Source organism: Protopterus annectens, chromosome 10.part0, assembly GCF_019279795.1.
Source record: "Protopterus annectens isolate FY-2018-M chromosome 10.part0, PAN1.0, whole genome shotgun sequence".
In the NCBI taxonomy this organism is placed as follows: Eukaryota; Metazoa; Chordata; order Ceratodontiformes; family Protopteridae; genus Protopterus; species Protopterus annectens.
In genome coordinates, this window is record NC_056744.1 from 763,803,873 (window position 1) to 763,817,183 (window position 13,311).

Genomic DNA, 13,311 nt, shown 5'->3' on the forward strand with positions numbered 1-13,311 from the left:
TAAATCATTTTAAATCAATCCACTGCCAATCATTAGCTGACCGGAGTTCCGCTGTGGCAACCCCTAACTGGGAAAAGCCAAAATACTTTTTGTATCCAAAATGTGACATTTTTCTGTAATCTCTAAGTAGTAGTAAACATTTCCAGAGTACATTTTAACAGTATATTTGTTAACTAAGTAAACTGCAGTTTGAGATAATCCATATATTTCTCCACACTATAATGATTTTCTGATGTCTCTGGTCTGAGTTATGGCTGAAAAGTGGCTTTCAGTCCAGAATACCTTTCAAGTTAACAAATTAAACAAACATACGAATAAAAATGGTGGTGTCTTGCAGAAAAAAATGTAGAAACTTCAAATCTGCTACAATCACTGGCAGCAAATTTATGAAATTATCTTTCTTCAACATCAAAACACACAAATCATGCCTTGATAACAAATTAACAAGGCTAAGAAGTTTAAAACTATCCTTTTAATAAACAGTTAATTATTTTCATTCAACAAGTACAATTTAAACTTCGTCAGAGCTAAAACATTATGATACCACATTTTAATAAGCAAAAGCTACACATAACATGATACAAAATCACCAATTACAAAGTGCGCATGCACGAGTCTTCACTTCCTAGCAGATGAAGTTTTCAAATAACAGTTCATATTTGCATGATCACCAAGATCTGGTACTTTTGGAAGCATTTACATAAAGTTGCCATTTAAGCTCCTTAACCTCCAATTAATTATTCACATCCTTTCCCCCTAAGATTTCTTGAAACACTATTACATCAAATAAAACTTAATGAAACTCCTACATGATGAGATGTGTTTAGCTAAGGAGTTATTGTCATTATTTTTAATAGGATAAACTCTCTCCTGTATAAATTCTGCAAACCCTATATTCTTCTTCCCCTGTACAGCTTGTACACCTTAAATACAAGGTGACACAGAATATACTGATACATAATTAAAATATCTCTTAATATTCACATTATAATTAGGATGTGTTAAATAAATGTAATTACCAATAGATATGTTTAACACAGTTTACAATGTCCAGTGCTTCAAATCACAGGAATGTCCCTTTTCTAAAATATCCTTTAAATGTCTTCTCTACTTGAACACAAAAGTAGGTGCAGTACTATAACTTTGAATAGCTCATTGCTACCTGAAATCATTTTCCAGTTTGATTTAATAATATTTTTAATATTCCAGCTATTCACATATATGAAGATACAAAAACTGACCAAAGTAGTTTTCATAGGTTTATAGGTTTCATAGGTTTTCATAGGTTTTAACATAAACATTATTTGGATGTTTAAACCCAACATCAATATCATGCACCTTACCTGGAGAATATCCCTGTTGATAAATAAATATGTTAAAATCTTAACTTTTTGAACAAATTCCTTGTCTTCAAAACATAATTTCAAAGCTCTGACGTTTTATCTTATGATGTACATTAGGTATGCACTACTGTCTATCAAAAGACCAGATTTCCTTTTGTTTAAAGTGCTTGGTTTGGTTTTGGAAAAAAATACCTTAGAATCTGCCACTCTGTTGCACTGTACCATTTTTATGTGGTATATTCACCGATTTAAATCAAAATCAAACTTTAAATAAAGTTGTTACTTAATCACCAAAGGATTATAATGTTTTCTCATCAAGACCATAACCAGCTCATACTATTTCCAACTGAGATATATACAGCAAGGATTCTTGCTATGAAACTACAAGGTTGATACTGGCAGTATGCAATTATAAGGCACAGACAGGAGTATTTCATTTTCTGATGCTTTGTGAATGAGTTATTTTTAAATAACAATGACTTCAAACATATGTTTTCTCTATATTTTAACTGCTACTTTACAATACCAAATCTGCTATTTAATTTTGTATGAAATAATCTAATTTCTTTTTATGATATTTATTTTTATTTATTTTTTTTGCCTCAGGAAAATACTTAGCAGACAACTAAAGATTGAAGTCAACAGTTTAACAAGCTGAATGCACTGCTTTCGTATGAAGAATTCCCTGGATGATGGTTAATCACACAGTTTCTGTGAAGTGAAAAATTTCACCTGCTGGAAGCAAAACTGTACATCTGGCAATTTGTTTGAAGAAACTGATAGCTGATGACCACTCCTACAGTATTTAACTATAAATGTAACATTGTTAATGGTTTTAAAATGTAATATTTGTACTTGTAAATTGTATTCACTCCAGTAAGGCTATATTTTGGCAGATAGGCACTTGAGTTTTAGCATTCCACCATTTATGAAGTTGATGTTATTTAAATTATGGTATATGATGTTAATGGTGATACTGTAAAAATTGTAAAAAATGCACAATATTTGCAGGGATTAGATTACATGTCTTCAGATGTGTAGATTAGTTACATACAGTACAGACTGCTAGCAGATATATAATTAGGACACAGGTCATATTAGAAATGGTAAATGAGCTTTACAGTACCTCCACATTCAAACAAAATTAAGGAAGGAATCTAATACCAGAGGCATATATCATTCTGCATCATAAATATGAATCTTACAACTTTCATGGATTTTATGTTCACCTTATAGGAACACATTAATTAGGCCACCTCCTAATTACATTAATATAACGACATAGTAAAGAGTAGCTAGAATTCCTTGAAAAATTATGTATATCAGGGAGCTGTCAGTTCAGGTTACTACACTATGTATTACTAGAATGTATACAATTAAAATTTCATACACTCACAGCAAATTGTCAGTGTTCACTGTTGCTGAAAATTTGAATGCACAACGCCCTTTTTTGTTCAGTGGTGGGAGGAGGAACAAGGTATTTGTATGCAGAACAGTACCATGCTGAAACTACAGTAAAACATATTGATATTAAACTTGTGAGGTCCTGAGAGAAATAATATGGTCAGAAATATATATATATATATATATATATATATATGTGTGTGTGTGTGTGTGTGTGTGCCTTTACTGAATCTAAACAAAAGACTCAAATGTTAACATTCAAAATGTCAACCACAAAATGTTGGCAATGATAACCTAAGCACATGCAAAATTAAAACAAAAAAGACAGAAAAAAATCATTTTTTGCAACCCCACACCCCTCTATTTATATATACTAACTCTGATGTTGCACATAATCAGAAAAACAGCATATTCACTAACCCAAATAATGATGTACAATCTTGAACACCTGTCAGCCATCTATTTAGTCAATTTAATTTATGTCTACCATACACACACACATATATCATTTTTTTCTGATGCTCTCTGCAGTACTAATGTCCTTGTAGTAGTGTAAGAAAAATTTAAATTAGCTGTACCTCAAGTGAATGGTGGGGATAGCAATACTAATGTGATTTTTGCTAAAGCTAAGATTTCTCACTCAATAACACACTCAGTGCCTGCAGGATTATTTCTCTCCCTTTACCTTCCTTTGTCAGTTTACTTAAAATGTTACCCTTTTCCTTCAAAATCTCTACATAGAGTTGGTAACATTTTTTGGTCTTGAGTTAAACAATAACTGCTGACATTAGATTAGATCAGCTGGAGGGAGTCCTACATATTCATTCTGTGTGATATTGTTTTTTTAACATCCTAACTTCCTTTGGTCTCAGACACTACATTTCACCACCACACACTACAGTACATTACATGGTAAAGAAGTTGTGAATTCCAATATATTTAATAAATTTATGGACAAAGTAATATAAAACATGGCACTCCAAAGTTAAAGAACTGCAATTGTCCAAAGACACAATAAGTTTATGACTCAGTGGGAAGAAAGATGGAAGGGTAACAAACATTTCGTTGATGGCCTTTTCTCATCCAGAAACCTTACAATGGTTTAGCTAGTATGATTTAAGAGCCAATGACACATTCAACATCCTAAAGAAAAATTTTCAATATATTATGCAAACTGAACATCATCTGTACTGAAATGCCACATAAAAAGATAAACAGCTAAGTCTTGCTTTCTTTATATCTGACAGTGCAAGGATCCTTTTACAAAGAAGAAATTATCTCTAGACATAGAAAATGTATTTCAAAGCTAGCTTTGTCTGAATATATCGGGTTCATTTTAAAGGGCCACTATCCATGTTCAGTTAACCACAAAATGCAATAATAGCAAACATATACTATTTTCCTAATACAAAATGAGTAACTTCTTCTCCAGTTTAATGCTGACAATAAGTCAAAATAGCTCTTCCATCCTCTCTTTTCTCTTATCTGCATGAGTAAATAGGTTTTCTCAAAAGTCCTACTGCAGCTTTTTTTTCCCCTGACCAGCTTTGTGCTGTGCTGTTAATCCATCTTTGGGATAAAATGCTAAGTGTTAGCTCTGCTCTGGAACTATAAATCTTACCTTGACTTTTTGTCTGCAGATTAAAGTTTTCTGCAAAAGATCATCATCTCAGGATGTTTTCCCCATCGTTATGAAGACTTGCAAAACATGTGGGAGAGATAACCAAAAGTAAACTTCAGATAAAAAGGAGTTGCTTTCTTATATTTTAACACCTTAATAGAAAAATGTAACTGATAAAATATTTAGTGGCATTAACTGCTTCTTCTTTATTCTTCCATTATAACTGACTGATCATTCATCTAATCTATCATTATTTATTCCGGAGCTGTATACTTCAACTGGTAATCTCAAAACATCATTTTGGGGACATGGAGTCTGTAGATCTACAAAGTAGAGTGGCACAATATTATTAGCAAGAAGGTTTTAACTTCTTTAAATAAACATGTAACAATTTCAAATATTTATTTTCTATTTTTAAACAATTTATTTCCTTGGAAATTAAACTTCTTGGCATTAACATTGTTCCATTTCTTTTGGCACATGATACATTCATGAAAATGTGTGTAGGAGATGGGAAAATCAACTGAGAGAATTTAGCAGCCATGACACAAACTATACTTAAAATGGGGATACATCTCAAAATAAACATGATAGTTGTGTTATAATATACGCCCATTTTTGTAAATCTGAGAGTTGTAATATATATTTTAATGTTATAAATTAGCCACAGTGTAATGTAAATAGTACCTAAGTTAGTGTTACTGGTTTATGATTGAAAATATGTACAAATGTTTTAAATTATGTAAAAATGTACTTTTAAATCATAACTGTGTGTGCATTTTAGGACATGCATTTGTGGCTTAGAAATCTATTTATATTTCACAATATCAACAACTATTTTCTGTTGTACAGAACATTTTTTCTTCATATTAATAATAATGAGCATGGACAGACTAATTTTGTAGTTCTAAGTAATCAAAACATTCAAATATTAAGTCATGGTCATTATATTTTAGTCAACATCTTATCTGCATCACTACTGTATGGTGCTCAACAAATTTTATATGTGTATGTATTGTTGCATTTCAATTATTTAAAATTGATGTTATTTATATTTTGGGAACAATTACTTGTATTATATATTTAAAGAAATAACATTTACTAACAGAAGTAGGTATAAGCCCAGTATTAAGAATATTTGTTCATAATTTTAGCAGCCCTGGAATATCACCGATACTCGTTTCAGTCATGATTGCTATAGGTGCTGTTACTGGGGATGATAAAGCAGCAACTCTACATATTGCATTTACCTGAATATATAGAAATACCACTAACCCGTTAACTTAAGCATTCAAATGTGAAGTGTGTTCCACTGCAATTACATTTTTGCTGTAATAATTTAAGTCCACCATTCACTGAGTAACAGTATTTGGGTATGTTATAATATGCTAGAATTTTGTAAACTTGAGAAATATTTATGTGATAAACCTTTTCATGTTTCAAATAGATAACTGACCTAAGTGCTTAGACACAAAGGAGAAAACCTGAGTATCATTACACTAGAAATAGTTCTAAGTGTTATCAGAAATATCAAAATCTATATATATTAAACTAGTACAATGTTATTTTATTTTCTTCTGTTTATTGATTGCATGTTTATTTGGGAAAGTTCAGTAGGCCATGAAACATAATATGTTGTTAAATCTAAACGTAAGTATTAACTTCTTCAAAATACATAAAACAAAAGCATGATATTACTGTTGATACAGTAATATATATCAGTCTTCATAAACAGTTCTTGATTTACTCAAAAAGGAAAAAAAAAACAATCAGATATGATCATTTATACCACATATCCTTTTGTTAGCATTAACTATACAGCTTAGGTGTGGTTTCTAAGAGATATAAAAGCGTTATCTAATCAGAACATTTCCAATATCCACAAGGCATAAGTACATGTAATATTTTGTGGCTAAATAAAAACATAATAAAAATTGTATGCCCTATATTATGAAAGATGGCAGCACTGAGATGTCCATACAACTGGTCTGAGTCCTCTAAAAAGCACATGAGGAATTCCTCAGATATTTCTAACTGTTCTGATGTCCATAAATTGATTTTGATGCATTTCAACACACCCTTTTCTCTTTAAGTATTATGCTGTCTTGTATGATTCCTTTGCAGATGTTGCAATACATATTTGGAAAGTAGAGTATTTTTAGTTCAGCTGTTATGGATTAACTACACCAGCAACTTCAACAAGGAGCCCAAGGGATAATACAGGAGTCAGAATGGGGTACATGGAATATAGAAGATAACTATGGGAACTAGTAAAGCAGACCTTAAGACATAATCATGAATTAACATCAACTGTACAGGTACCAGTCATATAAAATTCATTAGATGTTTATAAATCTGCCTTTCATTTCTGACCAGTAATGAAAAAAACAGCATTTTGTGATTGACTGTATTGTAGTCCATTAGTATGTACTTCAAGAATCATGCTGTTACCTGGTTTATACCTGCAGCTTACCTGACAAAATAGACAATTATGGAGTATTTAATTGTAAACAGCAATAAAAATTCAATAAAAAAATGAACTAACCACCCTCCAAGGTTAAAAAGTAGAATGAAACTAAACCCTTAGAAATTAAAACTGTCCTTCTAATACACAAACTTTCATACATGTACAATTTGAACTTCATCAGAGCTAAAACATCATGATAATAACACATTTTAATAAGCAAAAGCTATACATTGCATGGTACAAACTCATTGATTACAAAGCACACACACTCAGAAGTCTTCACTTTGTAGCAGGTAAAGTGTTTTAATATAATTTCATAGTCACATGATCGTCAAACATTTAGTTGCCATTTATGTTCCTTAATCTCTAACGAATTATTTGTGTTCTCCTCCCTGAACATTTCTTGAAACACTGTTACACGAAATAAAAACTTACTGAAACTTACATGATGAGATGCGTTTAGCTGAGGACTTATTGTTGTCTTTATTTTTAATATCATAAACAATCTCTTGTATAAATTTTGCAAACCTCATAGTAGTCTTCCCCTGTACAGCTTCTGCATTTTAAACACAAGGAAACATATAGACTATACCAATACCTGATTAAAACATCTCTTAATATTCACATTATAATTAGGATGTGTTAAGTAGATGTAATTACCAATGCATATGTTTTACACAGTTTACAATGTCCAGTGCTTCAAACCACATGAAGGTCCCTTTTCTGAAATATTCTTTGAATTTCTAGTCTATTTGAACAGAAAAGTAGCTGCAGTACTATAACTTTGGTCAGTTTACTGTTACCTAAAATACTTTTCTAATTTGATTTAATAGTATTCATTAATAATCCACATATCCACATTTATGAAGACAGTAAAACTGACCAGATTAGATTTCATAGGCTGAACGTCAACATTATTTGGAAGTCCGTATTTCAGAACAGGCTTAAACCTAACATCACTCTTGTTGGGTGGGCTTCCTTGTCTCAATCAAGTCAACAGACTCTGAAAGACATACCACAAACAGAGATGTATTACTTCTGTGTATTTTTATCACTATCATTATCATCTTTATTTATAAACGCACACATATACACACTCACACATACATACACACACACACACACACACACACACACACACACACACACACACACACACACACACATATTAGCATACATGCACACACATCTCTGTCTTGTGTGTGTGTGTGTGTGTGTGTGTGTGTGTGTGTCTGTGTGAGTGTGTGTGTGTAATCAATCAATCATACTGCATACACATGAGGGTTTTAAGCCACAGATTTTAAACAAGACAAATTTCAAATATCACAAAAAGAAATCTATGAGTAACATAGTTACTTCAAATAACTGACGGACAATGGCGGATATGTGCTACGGTATGATAATATATAGAAAAATTCTTCCCTCTTCTGAATACATAACTGACCTGTCTTTATGGATAAATCTCAGTCGTGAATTTCATGTGATAAGCAAAGCATAAAACATGGAATTAAATCATACAATACATTTATCTTTTTAATGTAACTTATCTCTACAGCTAGCACAAAAAAAATCAAATTTCTGACAAAAGCAGATAGCACTGTCATTCCTAGCAGACTTTGTAGTTCTGTAGAAAACACTGTATAACATTAACCATTGATATATTTATGGGCATAACTCTACAAAATCTCTAAGTGAAAGCTGAATATCTGAAATTAAGCCCAAAGAAATATATGCATTAAGGGTGTAGCCAGGAAAACTCTTTGTACTTTACCGAGTACGTGTTTTCTGAGCATCATACCAACATGGCTTTTTTCGTCATGTTATGTCTGCAAGTGTCTAAATGAATTCCTTTAACAACAGGTGCAATATTACTAATCTAAAAGTGATATACAGTATTTAATAGTTTTAGGGGGAACAGCTGAATGTGTTATTTGCATTTGTTAAGTGCTTTGGGAGCAGCATTTTGAGAGATGTGTCTATTTTTAAATGATAGGTGTCCCGGGGGGGGGGGGGTAGCAGTAAGAGCTTGTGAGTTGTTGTTGTTTGTCTTTCGGCTTTTCACGGTTAGGGGTCACCACAGCGGAACTCCGGTCCGCTAATGATTGGCAGTAGATTTTTATGAAACACCAAGGTGCCAGCTCAATGCCCAACCTTCAATGAAGGCACACCCATTAACGTACGCATGTCTTTCGAACGCTACCCAACTGCGGGGAGGACATACAGACTCCACACAGAAGGCACTCCCAAGCCCAGCCAAGAATCGAATGGGAGAACCTCTTGCTGTGAGGTAACAACGCTACCGCCATACAGAGCTTGTGAGTACAAAATGGAATTTCCTTGCTACATGCCTGATATGCATCTGTTCAATCAAGTTTAAATCCTGATCAACAATGTAATTGTTTTGAAAAACTTCAAAATATTGCTAAAAAAGTGCTAAACTGCTCATTGCTATAATTAATTGAAAATCAGATTCCATAGTCTATGTAGCAGTGTTTACCACTAATCAAGGAAAAATAAACAATGGCATCAGTATCCCAGCATATTCATAATAACAAGAGGAAAAAGAACAATGCAGGAAACCTTAAGGTACTACTTTATACAAAGAAACAAAATCAGAAATTACTAACAACTGTAGTTGGAAACTATACAGTTATATTTCCCTGAAACATAAGACGTACACCACTGGAAAGCACTTTATCTCAGACATAGTTTCAGTAAATAATGTAATGTATTAGCATGATTCCCACGTCAGATGCTTTTGGTATATCAGTAACTAATAAACAACATTTTTCAGACTTACAAGAGATATATAAACAGAATCAATCATTATCAGATTTGTCGCATCAATAGAATGTAGATTACAAAATTATGTTGTTTTTTTTTTCACTATTCTGAAAATAATCCATTATTAAATTTTCACAAACCTTTGCTAGTGGAAACAATGCAAATGGCCCTAAATTCAATATTCATTTTAATTGTGTTACTGAATTCATGACACTCAGTATTGTGAATAAGCAGTTTAAAAGTAAGAAAATCATTTTAACTGAACAAGTAAATCAAAAAGCTGTTTTACTTGTTAAGTTTTGGGGAGATTTTCTAGCATTTGCATTTCTTTAACTCTGAGTTTCTAGTAAATGCTTTTCAGCCTATCAACCGTCAAGACAGAGGCAATTCATTAACTGATTACTGGCAGTGTTAATGGGTTAATAATCCTTCTTTTTACAATCTGGCATTATTTCTTCTGCACGGTCATACCTTAGGAATGCTATAATTGATATAGCCTATGTTTTCCAGATTTTATAAATGCAGTCCGTTGACAAAAATGTACTTAACAAAAAAAATGGAGTATTTTATTTATATTGCAGTGGCAGTAATACGACACATTCTACGTTTTTTTTTTTTAATTAAGGAATGTAAATATCCACGGTGGTGCAGAGGTAGCGTTGTTGCCTCACAGCAAGAGGTTCTCCCGTTCGATTCTCGGCTGGAGTGCGGGTAGTGCCTTCTGTGTGGAGTCTGCATGTCTTCCCCGCGGTTGGGTGGGCTTTCGAAAGACATGCGTAAATGGGTGTGCCTTCGTTGAAGGTTGGATGTCGAGCTGGCACCTTGGCATTCGTGAAAATCTACTGCCAATCATTAGTGGATCGGAGTGCTGCTGTGGCGACCCCTAACCGGGAAAAGCCGAAAGAACGACAACTTTAGCAAGCAGAGGTTTTAATTTAAAAAAAATGAAAGATGAAAGTCCCCTATTGCTACAGTTATGATAAAAATGCTATAGACTACAGGTATATCAGAAGACTGATTTATGTATTGTGGATAGTGAAAATAAAATATATATATATATATATATATATATATATATATATATATATATATATATATAGTGCAGCGGTTAACGTTGTCGCCTCACAGCAAGAGGTTCTCCGGTTCGATTCTCGGCTGAGGTGCCTTCTGTGTGGAGTTTGCATGTTCTCCCTGTGTTCGCGTGGGTTTCCTCCGGGTACTTCGGTTTCCTCCCACATTCCAAAGACATGCATCTGGAGCATTTCTCCCCGGGCCTCCACTGAAAACAGGCTCTGTGGAACCTAGTCGGACTTTCCCGGTCAACAAATGTTAAATAAATAAATAAATAAATATTCTTGTTATAAATCACCAGATACATGCACAGGACTTTTGACATGTTCACCAAATGTCAAGCTGATTTTTATTTATATCCTTCAGTTCCTGCCACATAACCTCAAGTCTTTTTTCCTTTTCATGGTGTGAACTATACAGCTCACAGTATTTCCAATACAATATCAAAAAGGGCAAATATAACATTCATTTGTACACATATACTATGTTAAACTAGTTTTTGCCACAAGCTATAAAACAATGAAAGAACACGAGAGACAGGCCTTCATAAATGCAAGGTTAAAATTCACATTTATTAAAATTCTCAGTTCTTTTGGTTGTAGAACAAAACGCTGTCAACTGTATAGAAACAACTTTGCTAAATGACACACAACCATTATTCTAGACATTCTTCTCCCAGCATTTTACCCGGTAGCATAATGTGATGTGGTGTTTCTTAGGTACTCATTTAGTATTCAGTGAGAAATTAAAAAGGATAATACAGTTAAATCATGTATGTATATGCTTAAAAGATTACTGTTTTGTTTCAATTTGAACTTTTGCAGAAAATATTCAACACTGTAAATACTAAGAGTATAAAACAGATCTGTTGACAAAAGCACCATCTGTATGGAAGATGGTCATTAGTTTCATAGATTCATACTAAGCTAACTGCCACTGTGGGCCAGATGGTCATTAGTTTCATAGATTCATACTAAGCTAATTGCCATTGTGGGCCAATTTAAGCTTAGCCAATTGTTCCAGGTAAGAATCAAATCCTATACCTTCTATTTGTAAGGTAAACACCTTAACCATTATGCTAACCTCCTTCCTTAAAAAACACTAAAAAACTTTGTAAAACACTATACTCTTCACAAAACATTTCATATGGTGAAAAATATCCACAGATTAGTGATGCCAATGTGAAGCCAGATGTATTGGGTTCAGTAAAAAAGTTATAATACACCAACTTTATGTTTAAATGCCTTACACTCTGTGCAGTCATAGCTAGAATGTAGCACATGAGGAAGAAAGTATCATTTCTAAGCAACTTTTTGACCTCAGAAACCCACTTAAAGTTTGGCATCTTTCAGTGCTGTTAGTCTCTAGCCTTGTACTAGAGCACTAACAGCAGCTACCACAGAACAGTGCCCATAGCATGTTAAGCTTTAAAATCTAATATACTTCATATTGCCACATAAAAACCAGGAACATATGGCAGGGTAAAGTACTGAACTGCTTTTAAAGCTGTTTGTTTATCAGGCGAATACTTCACTTCCACCAACTTTCTGAGTTGAAGCACAACTTTTAAAGCTATGCAGCACTTAGAACAATGCCTATAGTATTTTAAGCTTCAAAATCTAATATACTTCATATTGCCACATAAAAAACAGGAACACATGGCAGAGTAAAGTACTGAACTGCTATGGAAGCTGTTTGTTTATCAGGAGAATGCTTCACTTCCACCAACTTTCTGAGTTGAAGCACAACTTTTAAAGCTATGTAGCACTTTGCATCCCTATTTTTAATACCCTGTGTGACAGATTGGGGAAGTTAAGGTTCCATGTATTACAAAAAACTAAGATTATGTCACTAATCCTAATTCTTTGTTAATGTGTTTTTCAAATGTATGTAGGAAAACCATCCATCTCTCTCAACAAATGGTTTCCTTGCAAATAAAAATATCATTTTCAAGATGTAGAGTTCCTTATAATAAGTGATAAAGGATGTACAGAGAAGAGTCTCCATAAAATTAAGGACCTAGTGATCCCCAAATTCTGATTTTTCCATAAAAATGTACTTTACGGGGCACATATTCATACAGACATAGATAGCAAAAATCATACTAAGATTAATTGTATCTTCTTCTTCTTTCGGCTTTTTCCCGGTTAGGGGTCGCCACAGTGGATCACCTGTCCGCTCATGATTGGCAGTGGAGTTTTACAGTGTAGAATTGCCAGCCCGGCGCCCAGCCTTCCATAGATGGCACACACATGCACACACTCACACCTAGGGCCAATTTAGAGTGTCCAATCCACCTACAGCATGTCTTTGGGATGTGGGAGGAAACCGGAGCACCCAGAGGAAACCCACATGACCACAGGGACGACATGCAGACTCCGCACGGAAGGCACCCCAGCCGAGAATCGAACTGGAGAACCTCTTGCTGTGAGGTGGCAATGCTAACCACTGCACCACCGTGGCCACCCACTAAGATTAATTGTATCATACCGTCAAAAACACATTTACCATGCTATATGCTTATTCAAACATTTGGGAATAACTTGTTAGATAATCATGTGTGCTTCGCAAAAGAATGAATGCTCCACTTCTAAAGGCAATGAAAAATACATGAAAAGTTA

At 33.6% G+C, this 13,311-nt stretch overlaps 1 protein-coding gene across 4 annotated transcripts in view; it reads left to right on the top strand.

Annotated features, from left to right (window-relative positions):
- The window catches only part of SGIP1 (SH3GL interacting endocytic adaptor 1), a 1,172,197-nt gene extending 1,164,220 nt beyond the window's left edge, over positions 1 to 7,977 (top strand). For all 4 annotated transcript variants that reach the window (XM_044085575.1, XM_044085576.1, XM_044085579.1 and 1 more), the window contains one exon: positions 1,950 to 7,977. In XM_044085575.1, the coding sequence (XP_043941510.1) occupies positions 1,950 to 1,972 (23 nt within the window). In that variant the 3' untranslated portion in view covers positions 1,973 to 7,977. The remainder of the gene's footprint in view (positions 1 to 1,949) is intronic.
- The last annotated feature ends 5,334 nt before the right edge of the window (positions 7,978 to 13,311 follow it).